The 20465-nt window shown below is 47.4% G+C and overlaps 1 protein-coding gene across 1 annotated transcript in view; it reads right to left on the bottom strand.

The window, feature by feature from the left end:
- Positions 1-12225: 12225 nt before the first annotated feature.
- The window catches only part of SCUBE2 (signal peptide, CUB domain and EGF like domain containing 2), a 35256-nt gene continuing 27016 nt past the window's right edge, over positions 12226-20465 (bottom strand). Inside the window, exons 16-21 of the mRNA XM_063158495.1 lie at positions 20208-20375; positions 18815-18976; positions 17928-18125; positions 17191-17343; positions 16109-16188; positions 12226-15467 (exon numbers count right to left, since the gene is read on the bottom strand). Coding sequence (XP_063014565.1) covers positions 15315-15467; positions 16109-16188; positions 17191-17343; positions 17928-18125; positions 18815-18976; positions 20208-20375 — 914 coding nt within the window. The 3' untranslated portion in view covers positions 12226-15314. The remainder of the gene's footprint in view (positions 15468-16108; positions 16189-17190; positions 17344-17927; positions 18126-18814; positions 18977-20207; positions 20376-20465) is intronic.

The raw sequence follows: 20465 nt of genomic DNA, 5'->3' as shown, positions 1-20465 counted from the left end.
GCTCGGACAGAGAGCGAGAGCCAGCTCTGCCATGTCTGGTCACTAAATCCAAACATCTACACAAGACCAATCACAGATCTACTTGTTGCATTCCACAGCAGCAGATAACCATTGTTTACATTTTGTTTCTGAGGCTTCTCAGCTTCTCAGAAGGAAAAAATCCTAAGAAAGGATTTTCACAAAAAGAGGTCTGCGACACGTTAAAGTGTACAATATGAACTAACACACATTAACAAACTTAATAGAGTCTCATACTATAGAGACTGACTAATGGAATAGTTCCAGAAGGTCATTTTCTTATCAGGATTCACAGCACACTTGGGTTTCATTCACTGCAAGAGCAGGTGAGGGCAGCAGGTGCTTCCCTGAACTTTCTGCTTTCCAAGCAATTTGTTGCATGGACTAGGTGCAGAAAAAATGCAGCTCTGCCTCAGAGAGACAGCACAGATCTGTAAACACTCTCCATGGGCTTGGTTCTTGTTAAACTGAGAGACCTTTGATGTGCTAGGCAAAGCACAAGGAAAGCAGAGCTTAGCCCAGGATTTATGCCAAGCCAGACTTGTAGGACACTTCCAGAGCTGGGACACTGATTCCCCTTGGCTCTCCCCACACAAACAGAGCCTGGGCTCACACTTTCTGCTCACCAAGGCACCACAGGCACCTGCAGCTCCTGCTCCTGGCCTGGGGAGTGGGGCTGGCACAGAGTGGGGAATGATGATGCCAGAACAGCAACCCCCTTTACGTGGGCAAACTTACACATCTGGGCTCTGCAGCCAGGACAGACCACGTGTGTTCAGCCCCTTCTCATGTGACCTGCGAGAGAGGAGGGAAACAAAGCAGCTGATGAGTCAGAATGCTGTAAAACCCAAGCACATTATTGCACAGCCTCACAGAAAGGCCACAGCACACGAGCCAGCCCAGCCCAGTGAATGTGTCAGCCTGCAGAAGGATAACAGGGCTGACAGTTTGAAGGGGAATATGAGTTGTATTCCCTGTGCTGACTCAGCTCATTACACAGCAGGACCATTGCTCCACTCTGGCACACAGGGCCAGGAGGATGGAAGCACCTTATTTTTCACCTTGGGAGCTATTTGGCACTTTTCCAGCTGATTAAACAAAGATATATGACTGCATCCACGCTCTCCTGAAGGCAAGGAGGAAGCAAAAGGCCTGACACTGAAACCAGGAGGCAATTTTTAGTATAAAAGCTCCATGGAGTAGCAGCACTCTGCCCAATGCATTAACAAATGCCCAGTCAGCTCTGGTTTATTTCACAAAGAGTGAAGCTGCCAGCCCAGGTGGGGCATGGAAAGCCCCCTCACAGTGCAGCTCTGAGGCTGCAGCCCATTTCCCATTCAGCACACAAGCATTCTGTCTAAGCCCTGCAGTTTCACTTCTGCTGGATGTTACAAATGCACTTTGTGCCAACAGCTCTGAGGAGAATCTGCTCAGTGCTCAAGAGTAACAAACGAGATAAAAGCCTAATTCCTCTCTTGGTTTTTAATCCTGAGAAAGAGGAAAGGGGAAGAAGCAGTAAATGATCTGCTCAAATGGTGCAGGATCCCCTCTGAAGGAGGGGCTCAGTTTGGACAGCTCAAACCCTGGAGTTAAGCTGGTTAAGTGGTTAAATCATTTGTTTGCACAGATTAGCTGGAGGTGTTTCTCTCCCTTCCCATACAATGTGTCTAAATAGGGGCACATTTCAGAGAAATTCCCATCCCCTCATTCATCGGAGACAAGCCTGTGTGTGACCACTGTCCCTTACTCAAGAAAAGCTGAAGGGACAAACCCACTTTCCTTGCTCTTTCCTGCCTCCTGGTGAAGGGGAAAGCAGCAAAGCAGCAGCAGGCAACGCAGGAACTGGGTCGGTCCTTTTTTTTTTTCCCTCCTTTTCTTTGATTTCTCATCTTTCCCTAAAAAGAAGTGATTTGTTAGTGGTTGCCACATCCTGAAGAAATGCAGACATGCCCCAGAAAACTCTGAAGAAAGGAGAGTGTGGTATAATTTAATAGAAACAGAAGCAGGCAGTAAGTCTGAAAGGAATAATTTACTCAGTACAAAGAAAAAATTTCAGAGAATTCATTTCCAGAGAAAAGACCGTGAAGAGCTTAAGAAAATGAAATCACAATAATTGATGTATTAAAATTAGTATCAGTGCATTTGTAAGGGTCGGTTCTAGCATAATCAAGAAAATAACTGGAATAATTTAGAGACTACAAACCAGTCCTTTCTAAAAACGTTGGATACAAAAATCCAGAAGGATTTACTGAGCTACTTAATTATCACTTGTAGCTAGACAAAGACTACGGATAGAGCTGAAACCCTCTAACATACAAAGGTAGAGTCAGGTTGAGGTTCCTGAGAGATGTAGCCCATTTTGCTGAGTAGTTCCACACTCACCCTCTGTGTTTCCAGTGCTGACCAAGGGAAAGAACCTCCTGGGCTGGGATCTGGGCCTCATCACAGGCATTCCACGGACACAGCAATTCCCAGGGCATCTCTCTGTATTTATCCTGGGTGCAATTCCAGCCTCCTTCCTCCCTGAGTGTGTTCTGTGCAGGGCCTGAGCTGTGGCATCAAGCACACAGCGGAGGCACAATGACACTGGGAGGGAAATGAGACCTTGCACAGCTTCCCCCAGGGAAAATGAAGTGAATTTACCTGTCTGGTTCTCTTCATACACACAGGCAGCAGGTGAACAAGAGTTTCAGCAACACAAAAGCTGCACATGTCAAAACAAGAGATTAAAATGGCAAGTCTTGCAAGAGCTCCCTTACCTTTATTTTTCCCTTCTTTAAAGAGGTTGAAATGTGAGAAGGGCTGGTTCCCTTCAAAACAGAAGGAAATGGTGTCCACAGAGGGCAGGTGATTTTCTCCCCAGTATGCACCCACACCAACCTCTGTTTATTATGTGCAACAGCAAAATTATTTCAGTGTAAAATTTTCAAAATTATTAATTTGAAGGAACATTAATACATGCTAGTTCTCACCCTCCCAGATGTATGTTAGAGTAGAACTGCCAATATTTATTTTGAAGTAGTCTACACATATATTCAAAGTGCCAACCATAACTACATCACTCAGACTTCCCAAACCTCAGGGGATTTCACTTCTCCTGCCCTGCAAAAGGCAGCTTGTGTGCTGAAGGCTTCCTCTGCTGCTGGGGCATTCCAAGCCATAAATTTTACATTCGGGTCATTAAATATATAGGAGGGATCTTGTTAAGGCTAAACCAGGGCGAGTCACCTCACACTACACAAACACGGTTTTCTCGCTGCTCTCTAACTTTCCAGGAGCCTGACACCTGGAGACGGAGCGGGGCAGGACACGCAGGAACGCTCCCGGTGCTGCCGGGGATTTCTGAGAGCCGGGAGGGAGAGGGCGCTGCTCTTCTTCCCATCAGCTTCGGTGTCAGCCCCGCAGGAGCTGCTGAGAAAGAACCCGAGCCTGCTGCTCTGTAAAGCAGGGGCTGCTGAGAAATAACCTGAGCCTGCTGCCCTGAGATCCTGGCTCCGAGGGGCAGGAGAGGGCAGGGAGGCACAGCAGACACAGGCTCAGCGCTGGGTTCTGCTGTGAAAGAGATCACAGGTGGGATCGAGCAGCGGGGCTGTGATTTCCTGGCTCGTCCTGGAGCCAAGAACTCTGCTGTGGGATTGCTGCAGTCAGTGTCTCTCCCCAGACCCGGCTCAGAGCACCTGGACAAAGCAGAGCTTGAACACAAGCTGTAAAAGCCAGAAGTGGGACCCAACCATCTGAGCAGCAACCACACCACAGGCAGAATCTTTCTATTTTCTCCTTGAAACAGTTCCCAGCGGTCCCTAACTAAGGGACTGGGGGCTCCCCCCACCAGGGGAGCTGCAGGATGCTTTCAGTGTCATAAGCCACTGGACTAAGGCCACCTAACCAGAGACATGCAGAAACAGCCACTGCAGGAGCAAGAACAGCACCCAGTTTTCTCCAACAGAGATGTGCCAGTGTTTTCACCCATATTTTCTTGTCCCTGTTGTCACCTTATTACAGGGGTTCCATACAGTTGTCTCCTTATCACAAAAGTTCCATACCTTCTTGGTGTTTTCTCATGGACATCTCCTCAGAGCACTGACTCTTTCTTCTTCACAAAATAACCACCTGACTCCAGTTCCCTTCTCACCCAGCCACCCCAGCCACTCTTTTACAGCACTCTTCTTCTCACTGCTTACAGCTGTGGCCTGTTAAAGTCAGGCCTGCTCCTAATCTTTGATAATTGGCCCAGCTGCAACTCCTTAGGGGTAAGATTACTTTCTACACTGTCTTTATTTTCTTATATTCTATCCCCCTACATGTCCCATTAGTAATTTTTGCCCTTTCCTCTGCCTAAGGGACAAAGGCTGTGCACAGCACTCAGGACAAAGCCCAGCCAGTGATTTCTGGATACAAAGGGGTCCAGTCTTGGTCTAAATGTTCCAATACAATAAGCCATTTCTATTCACCAATTCACTTAAGCACCTGCCTCAATGCTTTCGTGAATATGAAAATTTCTCCTTCCTTACAAAATTTCTCCTTTCCCAGCATAGTGAAAAGTCACTCCTTAGTACATAAAATATAAGTATGCGCACCAAATCATGTGCAGTAGGTATACATTTCCCTTGGATACTTGGGACATCTGTGTTTGCTTTTACCTCTCTGTGGCTAATCAATCAAAAGGCAGCTGGCCAAATTCTTCCTTGAGTCAACACCCTGAGCATTAGTGGAGATACAGTGAGGATGCATGGTGCCCTCAATGACATCTGTGTCTATCTGCAGTCACAGAAGAAGTTCCCCAACTCAGTCCTAACTTGGCAGCAAGAAGTTTTAAACAATTACCCCTTGATTGTTGCAAGCATGGAACATTGGCTGTCATTTTCTCCCTTTTGCTTTCTCCTCAAACCAATAAATTATTCTCAGAAACATCTGGTGCCATGAGCAGATGCCCACAATGGACCAGGAGAAGAACACACCACAATCACTTTCCACTGGGATCCTGTTAGCCCAGGTGCTCATATCCAAGGTTTTCTCTTCCATAACCCCTTGTCTCCATCACTGTGAAATGCACACTGGCTCTGGGATAAAAGATGGAACTTGTGGAGTGTGTGAGGCCACAGACTCAGTGCTCTGCCCTCTCCACACACCGACAGGACTGAAGCAACTGCTGAAACCTGACTTGGGAGTGAGAGCAAAGCAAGGCAGTCTGAGCAGCAGCAAGGTCAGGACAGTCCAGCAGCTCACACAGCACAAAGGTTCTTCTACACCTCCTGCTCTGGGTGACAAGTTTAGGGCTGGCACAGGGATCTGGGAGCTCCTGCCACAGGGGGGAACTCTTAGTCCTGCAAGGAGCTGTGCAAACTCTTTAAAATCTTCTGCTTTTTCTGGCTTTCTATCCAGAGAGGTTCCCTCTGGCCAAGCCTAAATCTGCTGCAGAGGCATTTCTCGTTCCAGATGCTTTGGAGGGGTATGGTTCCTAAACAGCAGCACTTGGGCACAGGGAGGGGAACTCCTCAAGCAAACTCTGTGGAATTTACCTCATGGAGAAGACAAATCTCAGAACGTAATTTAAAACCTTGCAAAAATAAGATCACTCTGCCTCTGGAACAGGACGAATTCAGGTCAGCTCTGAAACAGAGCTGCCTTTTGAAGGGTTCCTCTATGGCTTACCAGGTGATTGTGACAAAAATAACAAACTCCAGTGATGCAGCAAGCAAGTGAGCTGAACAAAACTGGAATTTCCCAGCTCTTTTGCAAAAGCCCCAAGAACAGGTGCTTATTTCAACTCATGCCAACTTGGGATTCACCAAGGAACAACATTCTTACTATGCTCTTTAAAAGACTGACTGTGAACCTTTCCTGCCACTACCAGTTAAAGGAGCATTCATAGAAGGGTTTTGTTTGACAAATATTTCCACCTTCTTATGGAGCTTGGATCTAGGACAGCTTTGCACCTTTCCCGCAGAGGAGAAGAGAAGGAGGTCGCTTTTTTTGTATATTGACTCTGAAATTGATCTGGTTTCACAACAGACTAATATCCAATGAACTCAGGGTTTGAATGCTATAAGTGAAAGATACATAAATTTTGGAATTTTAAATATTCAAATCTTAAATTCATGGAAAGCATCAAAATACATTTCTTTTGGAACTTGGAGATAAATCCAAATCTGAACCCAAGATATTTACAGCAGCCATTTAAGATAAAAATATTATTTACATCAGCATTAGAGGGAGGGTCACCACAGTGTTAGTCAAACACAGGATCTCTCACCTCTGTGGAGCCCTTGTGTTTATTTTATGAAGTCAGGACTCCAGGGCTCTCAAGCATAAGTGAGCTCCCCTTGTACCCTCCTGCCCCAGCCCATGCAGGGCTGCAGCAGCTCCTGCCAGCCACGAGTCAGCCAGAAATGTTACTGGATACTCAGGGCTAATATTTGCTCACCTACAGAACCATCAACAGGGCTTCAATGTGCCTCTCCTAACACAGGGGTTGTGTTTGCCATGTTGTGATTTGGGTAAATGCCTCCAAGCCCAGGCAGCTGAGGGACCCTGGAGCTCGCACTGTGCCCAAAGGGAAGGCAGCTGCCCCAGGAGAGCAGGAGCACTGGGGCAGGAATGATGAGGCACACAGCACTTGGGGGTGTTTCTGCCCTGCCTGGGTACCATTTACTGCAGGATCATCTGTCCAGCCACCCACAGGAGTCAAACTGTGATCGAGCTGAGCAACCAAACCATGCAGGGAATCAGTAGCTGCCTACTGCACACACAATTCCATTTGCAAAGACAAATGTTCAGAGTCCATTATTGACACCTGTGAGGACTGCGTCACCTGAGTGATGGGGCCAGGCACAGTGCCAGAATCACTCACTGTTCTCAGAGCAACTGAAGTTACACATTCACGGCCCATTTCCTCCAGCTTCCTTTGAGGTTTGCTCTGCCTGGAAATCAACAGCTTCCAACCCACACATTTCCTCCCCAGCAATTTGGGAGAGACGGGGGAGCAGCCTTGACCGATGGTCAGAGCTCGGTTCGGAAGGGCTCCTCTCACTGCAGCCTCAAGTGCAGCAATACTTGGCCCAGCAGCCCGGGTCCTTCATTTGTAAAAACAGATTAACTCAAAATACCAAGTCATTTAGCAATCACTCTGCTCAGAGGCAGTGGTGGGGCCCAAGAGCTGCCGAGGTGCCCAAGCCCCAGTTTCAGCCGACCCTCTGCTCTAGGGCTCCGGCTGCAGAAACCCCCAAACCCCCCGGTGTTCGCCCGCAGGGATTGCGGCAGGATCCGCCTTTGCTGGGCCACACGCTGCCCTTCTGCTGCCCTCTCGTGGGAATCCCTGCGGATGGAGCCCGGGCACAGCGCGCCGGGAGCTGCGCAGACCAGCACAGCCTCCCTGTGCCCCAAACCCAGCACAGCCTCCCTGTGCCCCAAAACCAGCACAGCCTCCCTGTGCCCCAAACCCAGCACAGCCTCCCTGCCCTCCAAAACCAGCACAGCCTCCCTGCGCCCCAAAACCAGCACAGCCTCCCTGCCCAGCTCCCCAAACCTCAAACCCAGCACAGCCTCCCTGCTCTGCTTCCCAAAACCAGCACAGCCTCCCTGCCCAGCTCCCCAAACCCCAAACCCAGCACAGCCTCCCTGCTCTGCTTCCCAAAACCAGCACAGCCTCCCTGCTCTGCTTCCCAAAACCAGCATAGCCTCCCTGCCCAGCTCCCCAAACCCAGCACAGCCTCCCTGCTCTGCTTCCCAAAACCAGCATAGCCTCCCTGCCCAGCTCCCCAAACCCCCAAAAACAGCACAGCCTCCCTGTGCCCCAAAGCCAGCACAGCCTCCCTGCTCAGCTTCCCAAACCCCCAAAACCAGCACAGCCTCCCTGTGCCCCAAAACTAGCACTGCCTCCCTGCCCCCCAAAACCAGCAGAGCCTCCCTGCCCAGCTCCCCAAACCCCAAAACCAGCAGAGCCTCCCTGCCCAGCTCCCCAAAACCAGCACAGCCTTTCTGCTCAGCTCTCCAAACCCCCAAAACCTCCTTATCTGAGCACTTTCACAATATCCCAGGCAAGAAGAGACCCTGAGAAGTGTTTGAGGGAGGGATCAGCTTCCAGCATCCCACTTGAGGTTATGCCAGAGCATCCCTAAGCCAGATGTCTTTGACTTCTCCAGCCCTGCACAAGGAAACACCCTGCTGGGGTAGATGGGCTTCTTTTATCCACTCCATGGGCAAATGGTCACACTGGGCTTGTGTCCTGCACAGGGCTGGGACAGGATTTGTGCTGTGCTTGTTCCAGCACTGCTGCATCCCTCTCACACCAAGGCACTGCCTGCAGGGCTTTCTGCACAGCCCAGGGGAGACAGCAATGCCTGCAGTGTTGAGCACTCCGTTCCCACTGAATGAAGGTGCTGTTCTCAGCGTGGATGAGCCTTTTCAGGGTTTTATTTTTGTAAGTTTGCTGAGAGAATTAGCACCTACGGGAGCCAGGGCACAATAGCTGTGCTATGTAAGCCAGACAGGCCCCCTGAGCACTTCTCTGCCCTCCTGGTTTTAATAACTGCTCTCAGCTTTTCCACACAGCCCCTCGCAGCAGCAAACCAGGAACAGCAAACTGGGGCCACCCAAAACCCATGAGCAGTGCTGTGTTACACACAGACACAGAGGTCCTGAACTTCCACTTCTCTGGTGTTGGGGAAGATGAAACAGGAAAGCCTTATAAATATGATTGTCTGGGAAAAAGTTTTGAGAATATAGAAACTATAAGTGAGACTGAAATGAAAGCAAGCTTTGAGGTTACTGAACAACTGGAAAACAATGGTATGGCTGGCTGAAGGTAATCCCCTTTTGATGAAACAGTACCCTCTGCTTGCAGACAGGTCCAAGGGTCAGAGCAGACCCCACTAGCTGGGCAGAAGGGGCACAAAGAGGCGTTTTTAGGGTTTAAAATGTAACACAGTATGGTAATGATTCTTATAGGCTGGATGTAAATGCTATAGGATTGGTATATTGTACTAGATTGGTTAGTGAGAATTAGAATATTCAACTCAGAAGATTTATTGTATTGTAACGGGAACCTCGCTCTCTTACCTTTTGTACTCCCTTACGCTCTCACCCTCTCTCTCTCTCTCTCATCCTCTCTCCCCCTCTCTTCTCTTGGGCCTGCTCTGATCTGTGGCTGGCAGCTCACAGCAGGGCCCTGCACTTGGCCCTTTGCAATAAACCACAAGTTCCACAACCTGGCTGCAGAGATCTCTCGTGTCCGTCTGTCCCAACTGACCCACCCCGTGACGGTCCTACATCTGGAATGCTTCCTCAATTTCCACTTTAAACCTCACAAAAATCACCATCCCCTCCCTTGCCCTTAGCTGCTTTCTGTGGCTGGGTTTTGCTCTGGGCACACCTCCAGGAGCCAGGTAAGCTGGCATTTTGCAGCAGGTGACAGCTGCCACTCTTGTATTGACTGAGGCACAGAGGAGGAGGAGGAGCCTTCCTCCTGTCAGGTGTAGCCATGATATTTTCTAAAAAAATCCTTTCCTTAGGATTTTTTCTCCTGAGAAGCTGAGAAGCCTCAGAAACACAATGTAAACAATGGTTATCTGCTGCTGTGGAATGCAACAGGTGCATCTGTGATTGGTCTCACAGAGTTGTTTGTAATTAAACTAAACCAATCACACTCAGCTGGCTCGGACTCTCTGTCTGAGACACAAACCTTTGTTATTCATTCTTGTATTTCTATTCCTTGCTAGCCTTCTGATGAAATCCTTTCTTCTATTCTTTTAGTTTAGTTTTAATATAATATATATCATAAAATAATAAATTAAGCCTTCTGAAACATGGAGTCAGATCCTCATCTCTTCCCTTATCCTCAGACCCCTGTGAACACCACCACATTCAGGCATAAACTTGTCCAGCACAGAAGTGTTCCTTGGCTCTTTGCAGTGTGCATAGCAGGCAAAACCTGAAATAAGAACTACCAAACAACAAATAGCACCTCAAGTGACTACTTCAAAATATTTCAGCTTCCGAAGTAATGTTTTTCTCCTTAAAACTCTGGTCCCTTGATTTCCTGATCCCCAGAATCATCAGAAAGTGGAGACTTCATGGCATATGGTTTGTGCCTACATTGCCTACTGAATAAATTTCCCAATGAAAAAATTAAAAAAGGGCTTGGGCTGCATCAGATCAAGTTTAACAGCTAGATAGCATAAGGGAGTTTCCTTGATGAATTCTGTATTTATACACATCTCCAATAATAAAAAAATAAGAAAAAAATCAAGGTCTTCTTTTCTGACTTTTTTTTTTTCCTCACTGTGATTTGCTTCATGGAATTAAAAAAACTTACTCTTCAAAATGTGCTTAATCAGAGAAAAAGCTGTAGTACCACATATACATTTAAACAGAGAGGGATACTTCTTTTTTTTTTTTGCTTTTTTTAACACCTAAGTGATTTAATAAGGTAGTTTAGAGAGCAGCATAAGAATGTCATGCATGATTTGCTCCGACTTGGAGAAAGAAGAGATGAACTTACCTCCTGAGTGGCACGTGTCCCTTGAGCTCTGTGGCTCTGCTGTCCCCACTCCTGGCTGTTCCCCACTCCCCCTGCAGAACCTGTGCTGTGCAAAGCAGACTGCCACAAGGGAGAGTGAAAACCTGCCCGGGAGCAAAAGATTTGTCCAAAACAAATGGGCAGCAGCAAGAGGGGTTGTGGGATGGGTTGGCACCAGGGATGCCCAGAAACAACCCCAAGTTTGGCTCAAGATCATTAAAAAGCCCTTGTTTGTCTCCTCAGCACGGTTGCGGTGCAGCAGCATCCAAAGGAGGAAAGGAAGAGAGTTGACATTTTTGTTGTGACAGGTTTTGCAGTCCACATCTATTACACTTACAGGATGCAATCTATATTCATGAGAGGAAAAGCATTTGCATTTAAGCTTGTTTAATTCAGAAATGTTTGTGGACCACTATCCTTGCAGCATTCTGTTCCAAAGGATTATCAGAATGCTGTTCTTTGCTGCTTACCCACACCAGACCTCCTCTGGTTCCTTGGATTTAAATAAGCTTCAAGTCCTGCTCTCCACATTCCCCTGTTCATTATTTCAGTTATGTGAACACCCCAAGGTCCCAGTCAGAATTTCAGGAGTTCCCAGGGTGACTCATACTGACATTCCCTGTCCCAGGGGGTATCTGAGCACTCGTGTCCATCACTGCAATCCAGCCCTGGCAGCACTCACAGAACCAGGGAGAATATTTAAATAACAGAGTTTTCTGTGTGATCAGCCTGTAGCCACCACACTCTTCCAGGACCTCTGTACTCCTGTATGTCATTTATTCCTTGCCACATAAACCAGCATCACCTTCCCACAGCAAACAGCTGAATGACACAGTTGTGTCTTCCAAAACCACACCAAATGAGCCTGGGTGGACACATCCAGTGAAATACAAATCAGTTCTTGTCACTGTGATCAAAGGAAGCTAAGGGTCAAGCAGGCAGTTGAATAAATTGAGGAGAAGATATTGGGATTGCTTTTATAAAAGTTTGATAGGCTGACTAAACCTAAAAATCTCAACATAATACTAAAAAACCAGAAAAACAGTATTAAAAATTATTATAGATTGACTTACTTTCAATTTCCTATGACCCAATTCTACTTTTCAATTCTAAGAAATTAAGCCAGTGAATTTAATGACATTGTGGTATAATCTTAAAAGCATCCAGGGAACTTGTGTCTTAACACAGGCTTTCACCTTGTTTTCCTCGGTTTGGGTTTTTTTTAATTATTTTTCATTTTAAACCATGTGGTTTGGGGTTGGGTTTTTTTGTGTGTGTAGGTTTTTTTGTTTTGTTTTTTAGGAAAAATAATCACATGAATCTACAAAGTAATAAAACACTTTGGAGTTACTTTAAGTTGTTTATCCTGTCTTCATGTAGCTTCTTACAACAGACTGACTGACTCCAGCTCATCATATAGGAGACATTTTTAGAATAATTTTTAGAATTATTACCAGGATAATTCTGGTATTTTACTTGCCAGAATTATGTGCACTGTTAAATATGTGAAGAATTGTATCTTTATGTGTATAGATGCAGGCTAGTAATGTATTACATGAAACAGAATGCTGTGGTAAGCAGATGTTCCCAGGATAAAGTGTATCTGATGTGCAATAACTTGTTAAACAACCATTAAATTTGTCAAAATGATTTTTAGCAAAGAAAAATAACTAAAAATATTACCCAAGAACTTAATGCAGCTAAAAGTTCACTGGTTTATTTCTCTTATCAAGAGTAACATTCTGAAACATTTTACATTAATTTACAACCATCAAAAGCTCCTTATGTTTATCTGACATAGGTGACATTGGGTCATCCAGTTAGCATTAATCATTATTCCAAAAATTCAATCTTTTTTATGAGGTTAAACATTTTTGAGTCATTTGTTGCCAAAACACATGATCAGTCTACAACCACACAGAAAGTAGAAATTTACATTTCTACAGAGCCGCTACCATCACTATGAAGACACAACGCCAAGTTTACAACATTCTGCAAGTTCTCACTCCTCCCAGCATTCAAGGCAGCAAAAATTCCCTCTTCACTTTTTACTGCACACACAGGAAACACAGTAAAAGGGGAAATTTTGATCCATAATGTCACATCAAGGGTAACAGAAGTGCTTCTGAGTCATTTGCTATTTAAGTAGGAAACGAACAGGGCTGTGGAACAATGAGGATTCTTCTCTGAGAAAGGGCAGGTTTTCTCCTGAGCCTCACACTGTGCACGCTCCTCTCCTCTCCTCCCAGCAGTGAAAGTGGCCTGAGCTCACTTGTAGCACAGGAGAAGCAAAGCTGAGACCCCTGAAGGTCCCTGGGCAGGGCTGGGCAGAGCAGGACAAGGAGAGGAGGTGCAGTGTGACAACCCCAGAGCACAGAGCAGTGACTCACATGCAGAGCAGCACAGCCCAGTTTCACCCATTACAAACATCACAGCCTTGGTTTCCATGAGTCCCTGCTGTGTCCCTCAGCAGCCAGAGCAGAGCTGTTCAGAGCTGCTCAGCCTCCCTGGCAGGGAGCACCCCAAGAGCTGCCCTGTTTTCCCTGGCACCACCCTGCAGCCACAGCAAGGCCCTCTGCTGGGCTTGGCCAGAGGCTGGCACAGCATGGCCTGTGCCCACAGTGCCCAGCACAGCAGGGCTGCAGCACCCTGCTCACTCCAGAGAGCTCCACAGCCTCACAGGGTGCCTGGTGGCTCCCTGGGGCTCCCTGCACTCTGCTTCTGCCACGGGGAGCCTCCAGCAACGTGGGCATGGGGCAAAGGGACAGCAGCACGCTCCAGCAGGATGCAGCACGGCCTCTCACCACCCCTCCTGCTCTTCTGGCATTCCTCAGCCATTCCTGCCCCAGGCACACTGCTTTGTGCCCTCTGCCTGGTGTCCCTGTCCCCTCTCCCACAGAGGCAGCAGCAGGACCCTGTTTGGGATGAAGCACAGTGCCAGGAGCACACAGAGCTCTGTTCCTCCCCTCTGCTCTGCCAGCTCTCCCTGTGGCTCCTGCAGCAGCCCTGTGCCCTGCCTAGGCCATGCCCAGGGCAGCAGGGACACAGCTCCCTCCTGGCAGCAGCACAAGCCATTCCCCACCTCTGGCCAGGCTGAGAAACTCCTCCCCAGAGACAGGAGGGGGACAGCACCATCCTGAGGGGCTCTGCTCCCCAGCTGCGGCCAAAGCCATTGTCCCTCCCTGTCACACCATGGCCAAGATGTGTCCTTGCCCCACACAGCTCAGCAAGGCTGAGGCAGGAGCCCCCATTTGCTCAGAGATTCAGAGCCCAGCTCCTGGTGAGGGTTTCTGCTGTCACACTGTGGATGTGGTGTTATTCAAACTCCTCGTGCCAATGCAGTGAAACCCAGCAGCTCTGGCTCCACACCCTGGAAAGGGAGCACTGGCCCTGGCTGCCCTGGGAAATGTCAGTACTGCTCCTAAGAGACAACAGAGGGGAGTTTGGTGCCCACTGCACCCCTTGGCATGGCCAGTGGCCAAAGGACAGAAGTCACAAGTCCATTTCCAAATGGATGGGACTGTGGCTGTCTCCCTTCAGGGCAGAAGGTCCTCGAGGTGCATTACTCAGAGAATGGATTGTATGGCCAGAGGAGATGTGGGTGTGGGCAGAATAGCACTGAGACAACATTTTGATCAGCACAGATTTCCCTAGAGGCCCTCTCAGAATAGATTTGTCTCCAATGGGAAGCACAGCCTGAGGAGAGGGACTCAGAGCCTGGGAATCCTGAGGAACAATTTGCCATAGACAACTTTTTGTCTGGCTGAATCATTGTCCCTCCTTCTCTCCAGCCAGACAGGGAAAGCAGCTCTCCTCTGCTCCACAAGGTGCTCAGAAAAGGTGGAGAATACGACAACTGAGGCTCATACAAGAACCTTATTCAGCTTTAAACAGTGCTGTACCAAGAGCATCATCTATGCACAGCCTGCATTTAACATGGGGCTCCTGTGTTCACCTGCAGGTGCTCAAAGGGCAGAATTTTACACAACTTGGAAAATGCCTTTTGCTGTCCCAGGCCTATGCATGGGGACAGCACTGGGATTTAGGAAATAATCTGATCTGCTCTAACAGCCCAAAGTGGAAATGTCCAGTGGGTCAGGGCCTGTTTTCCACTGCTCTGGTGCTCACAGTTTATCCTGGTATCACTCCGAGTAAGCCAATAGGTCACTAGCATGGACACTGTGTGAGCCAGACCCTGAACATTCAAGCTGATATTCAACCTTTTGCTTCATGCCACATGTAGTTCAGAGAAAAACTGCACCTTGTGCAGCTCTTGGCCTCACTGGTTTGAGTTTAAACTGTGTCAGCCTCAGCTCTGAATTTCCTGTGTAGCAAATGTTAAGAGAGTCATCAATCCTGTTCTCACTTTCAGCGAGGCCGAGCATGAACCCAGCTTTGTTGAGGCACCATGCATTAATGGTTCATCCCAAACCACACTGCTGAGCCTGTCTGTCCTCATCAGCTTTTAGAGGAGCTGATGAAGCAACGGGGCAGAGCTCTACAAACTTCTGCTTGGCGCCCTTCAGTTACAGAAACCATGGGCAGTCTCCAATTCAGGGACCCATGAGGTATCCTTTGGTACCCAAAAGGTATTATCTGGAAAGAAATCAAAATTCTGTTCACCAAAATATTTATATTAGCTGAGAAAGCCAAACTCTGCCAAGAAGGGAGCTGGCCAGCTTCCCTGGAGTGTCTCTGCCAGTGTGTAAAACACAGCCCCACCTACCACAGCCCCTCTGTGCATGCCCAGGGCTGGTTCAGCTTTTAAGTTCAGTGCCAACTATTTGTAAGGCCTCAAAAATCTGGAGACTTTGGAGCGCAGCAGCCGAATGAAGGATCTCGGGAACATCTCTCTGGACTCCTGGGCTGTGTACTTGAAGTAGTTCTGGGGGTGTGCCAGCACGTCAAACAGGGCTTTTATCAGCTTCTTGTCCTGGGAAAAGGGAAGCAGATTTTATATCAGCTCCACAGAGGAGTTATGGTCAGTATTACCAAAGTTTAATGCCTGTCTAACTCTAAAAAGATTATGGGGGATTTTACTTTTCAAGTGTTTAAAGGGTTTGGAAGCATAGCAGAGCAAGGCTGACTTTCAGGCTCCTGAAAAGTCACTGGTGTTCCAAATTAGCAGCTCCAGAATTTCTTCCCTCCTCATACATCCAAGAACAGCAAACAAACCACAAAATGAACACACACTTGAGCTGATATCCAGCAAAACAAAGGCATGCACTCAACTTGCCCATGGAAGTCCCCTAAACAAGGTCGGAGAAATCTACAAAGAGATTTCTTTTGCCCAGGGAGGAAAAGCCTTTGCTAACCTACAGGCTACAAGGAGCAGCACCCAGTGCTTTCCCAATAAATTTCCAGTTTCCCTGGTCCACCTTCAGTCCCCCTGAGCAAAGGGTCCCCTACCCCTGCTCTGCACAGCCGGGATCTGCTGGGTCACCCCATTTCCCTGGAGCAGCTCACGCCTGGTGCACCAAGGAACAGCCCTGATGCAGAGCAGGAAGCAAACTCACTTGCACCAAATAATGTGATTTCCAATCAAAACCAACATGTCCAGTGGAAGGAATGTACCTTAAGTATTTCTTGGTGATTTTCAGATGCATAAAGTCTGCCATCCCGAACAATGTCCTCTATGAGCTCCTGGTAATCCTCTGTGGGGAATGCACAAGAGAGTCATTTGCAGCTTCACTTCACTTACAGACTCAATACCTCCTGTGGTTACACATGGAAGCTCTGCCTCAGAAAAGCCAGTAGTACTTGACATATTAGCAGTAAGAAAATACTTCTAACACTTTTTATTATGAGAACAGTGTACTCTGCTGAGGTGCTCAGCATCAATCTGTCAAAAGCAAAGGAAATCATAAAGCACCCAAGATTGGAGTGCATGTGGTAACCAAGTAACCTGCCTTAAACCAACTGAACTGCAGGGACCCATCTGTACACACCCACAACCTGGTTATTGACTTCTTTCTACAGGAAGAAGAAATAAAAAGATTATGTAAGAGGATGCTTTCTTAAAAGTAACCTCCCTGCTCAATCATAACCTGAAATTCTTCAAAAGAAGAGGTCTCCCCTGAAAAATTACTTTTCCACCACTAGTGAAACTCTGCAGACCACAGCAGGGATGGCTCCCTCACAATTAATCCAGTGTGAGCAGAACATACAATATCACCTCACTTATGCTGAAGTGCAAATCCTCAGCTCCAGTTTCACACCTCGTGATTCTGACAAGGCTGAGGTGAAAATCTTTCCCCTCAAGCCTCTTTTCAATATGGGTATTTTGCTACCTGATTCTAGGCCACAAAGGGTAGCAGGAACACCATAAAACACAGGTACTTGAGCTCTACCTAATTCCTAACTGGGGCTACCCAAAGAAGATGGAAAGGCACAGAAGTGCATGAAACTCAGATTCTATGTCTGAGCTCTGTAATTTGCAGGCCAGAGCCCAGAACTCCAGATTTTTGTTTGGAAGACATGGTGGCGCTTAAAAGACTGCAGTGCACTGCAGAATTCTTAGATTAGGTTTAAATGGACCAGCTCCTGGAAGCAGCTCCTGGTGACACGGCTGGGCTGCCCTGCTGCTTAGGGAGGGGAGCTCTGCCCTGCTGCAGCTGCACCAGCCCACACCAGCCCCGCTGCTCGCTCCCACTCACCATCATAGGTCACATATGGGACTTGGAATCCCTTGGCACTGTTCCCTTCATTGGATTTGAACTGGATCCAGAGTTTCTTGGACCTGGAGGTGAAGGCTATGGGGCGCTCGTAGGTCTGGCAGGTCTCGTACGTGGTCACCGAGTTGGAAGAAGCTTTCAAAGCAAAAGCACAACAGGCAGCTGTGGGACAATGCTTCCTCCTAAAGGGCTGTTAGAGCTGTTTTCTGTTACCACCAGAAAAATGCTTGCTGGTGTTAAGAAAACTCCTCAAAATGTGGCAGGCCATCAGTGGATGGCAGGCCCTCAATGAGGGACTTCTTGGTGAGGGAATATTTTCCTTTCTCCTAAAATAACAGTCTACTCTTTGAAGGACGTGCCTACACTAGAAACTGAGGTTGTTTATCCACACATCAGGCACCTGTAAGGATTAGCAAGCATTTCCTCTTTCCTAACCCAGGCTAGAACTGCTTAGCATAATGCATGACTGGTTAGCTTAAACCCCTTCTTAACAATATTTCTCTCAGTTCACTGGCACATCATGGCCTTGTACCCTCTGAATTTCACTGAAAACTATGGGGCAGCATTGCCAAATAGAACTTCTTCATTTGCCTTTTAAAGAAATTTCTGCTCTTAAATAGATGCCAGGCAGACTACACTGAGTTTCTGCAAACAGCAATGCCTGTGTTTCACGCTGTGTTTCCCCCTGAGCTGTGCCCCAGTGGGTGTTCCAGACTCACAGCTTTTCCTCATCACCAGATAGTCTCCACACTCGTCCTCGATGGGCAGGAATATTTCCGGGACCACGATGAGGATGCGGCGCTTGGGCGGCGGGTTGATGCTCCAGGTGCACTCGGTGTTTGCAGGGTAGTCCCCAGGGTAGTTGGGTGATTCAATGTACCCAGTGTAATCTCCCAGCTCCCCTCCACACTGCCTGTCTGGAAAAGGAGCACACAGTGCAGGACAAGGCAAAGAGAGGCCGCCCTGCAGCCCTCCTGCAGCCACGGGGGGCAGACACACATTTCCCTTTTTGCACCTGCTGCAGGTACAGCTCTCCTTGCCAGCCTCTCACATCCCTGTGTGGGTGTGTTTACACGTGTCTCTGTGTGTGCAGGCACTCCAGAGCTGGTTCTGGGCAGTCACCTCTCTGCCCTCCATTCTCCCTCCCTAATTTCCCCTCAGCTACCACAAATCCAGAGCAGTGGCTCCCTTTGTCATGGACTCTTTCAAAGGTTGTTGTTAACAAGAAATGTTTACTAGAGTTATTAAGTTCTGTGAGCCAGCTTCCATTCCTCTTCATAGGAGGGAACAAGTCAGGGTGCTGAGGACACAAACTCTGCTCTATCAAGAGAGCAAAGATTTAATAGCACGACCCCAAGGAACCCAGCACCAAGTGGCAAAACACAGCCATCCCTTACCTTGACAGGGCTGATGGAACCAATCTGCAGAAATAGTTTCTCACAGACCCCATGTGGGGTGAGATGCAGGCAGCAAAAGAGGAGCAAGCTCTGCCTTCTCTCCAGCTCCCTGGAGCAAAGCTGAGTTTTGCCCTTAGGGCCACCCCAAACAATAATGGCCCAGTCTTTTTATTTGTAAGAGAGCATCAAAACCGTCTTGCTGTACTTACTTTTGCACTGTGTTATGTTTGTTGAGCCATCAAAATCAGTAGTGGTGTTTCCAGGGCAGGCAATGCAGTAATTTTGTCCAAACTCAGGCTGGTATGTCCCAATTGCACAGCGAATACATCGGTGGGTTGAGGTGTTGTAAAAATGGCCAGGAGAACACTGAACTGGACAGTAATTAAATAATCATGGTTTAAAAGTGGCAGCAGCATACCAGAATATGCTTTTGTACATTTGTGCAAGACCTAGTGTCATCTCAGAAATACCCTATTAGTAAACTGTGGGGGTAACAAAAAAGAGGTAATTAAGCAAATTTTAGTTCATCAAGTCATTCTGTGCAGGTTCAAATTTCCCAAATGAACACTGTAGAGTGGCTCTGTGTGAAAGCAGCAATAAAACCACAGTAATAAACAATGAGGGAAACAAAACAACTTCAGTTTATCAGGTTATTTTGTGCAAGTTTCAAAGATCTACTAGCAAATGTAGTTTTCTATGCTGCACAGTGCCTTTTTTTTTTTTTTTTTTTTCCTATTCATTTTAAGCTCTGCTTACTCCCAAATAATTCTTGCTGAGTTTTGGAAGCTAGTTCAGCCAGGAGTCCTTCCCTACATGCTGCCCCAATCCAAATGCTTCAGATAAGCTCCAAATAGTTCTTGCATCTGTGTTTCCACATCTCATGTGGCCTCTTCCACATGCAAATTCCTCAGCTCTTCATTCCAGTTAATAGAAAGAATTCCTTTAATCTCCACTCCAATTTGAAAACTGAACCTCATTTATAGACTTGTTTTTGTTTATGTTAAATGAAACTGAAATCAGTTCCTCTTATCTTGATCCAGAGTTTTAACATCATTTTTTAGTACTTCAATTTCACAAAATTAAGTATGAGAAAGCAGTCTTTGTGGGTTCAGTGGTTCTACACTGAAGGAAAGTATTAGATATCACACTACTACCAGCAATATTAATTCTTCAATGATATTGCTAAATTCTTACAATATGTTGTAATTCTCAGTAAACATAACTGAAATGAGACATCTCTTAATCCAAACCACTACCAAATGTTTGCATCAGGACCTTATTTCTACCCCTTATTTCTGTGTACTTGAAGTAGTTCTGTGGGTGTGCAGAAAATCTACTCTGCAGCAGTAGATTTTCTGTTAAAGACTTTGTCCTCTAGTGATTTATATAAGCAATTTTCTTTTACCCATGCTTTTGGTAACCAGTTTTAGAAAGAATTGAGGCTTTAGTGAATTTCCTCATGGCCAGGCCAGGCCAGCCTGCTGTGAGAGTCCTGCAAGGGCTGACCCTCAGAAGGAGAAAGAGCCTTCTCTGAATGCCCCACCGGAGCAGCAGCATTTCCTTTTGCCTGGGATCAATGCAGTTCAGACAAAGCTGGCTCACCTTTGGTCTCACAGTCCTGGAACAGGGCTGCCCCGCTGTGCCTGGTGGTGAGGGCTCCTCCACAGGGAAAGCAGGACACCCGGCCAGCCTCGGGCTGGAACGTGCCCAGGGGACAGGGCAGGCAGGGCTTGAAGCCATCAGCAGAGTATTCGCCAGGGGGGCACGGATCTAGGATGGGAGAGCACACATTAGACATGAAGGAGTGTTGGAGAGCCTGAACAGGACCCACAGCCCCACGGGGAAACTGCTCGGCTTTGC

The sequence above is a fragment of the Melospiza melodia genome, chromosome 6 (assembly GCF_035770615.1).
Source record: "Melospiza melodia melodia isolate bMelMel2 chromosome 6, bMelMel2.pri, whole genome shotgun sequence".
Taxonomy (NCBI): domain Eukaryota; kingdom Metazoa; phylum Chordata; class Aves; order Passeriformes; family Passerellidae; genus Melospiza; species Melospiza melodia.
Note: the sequence above shows the minus strand (reverse complement) of the source record. Positions and strands in the feature narration are given on the sequence as shown.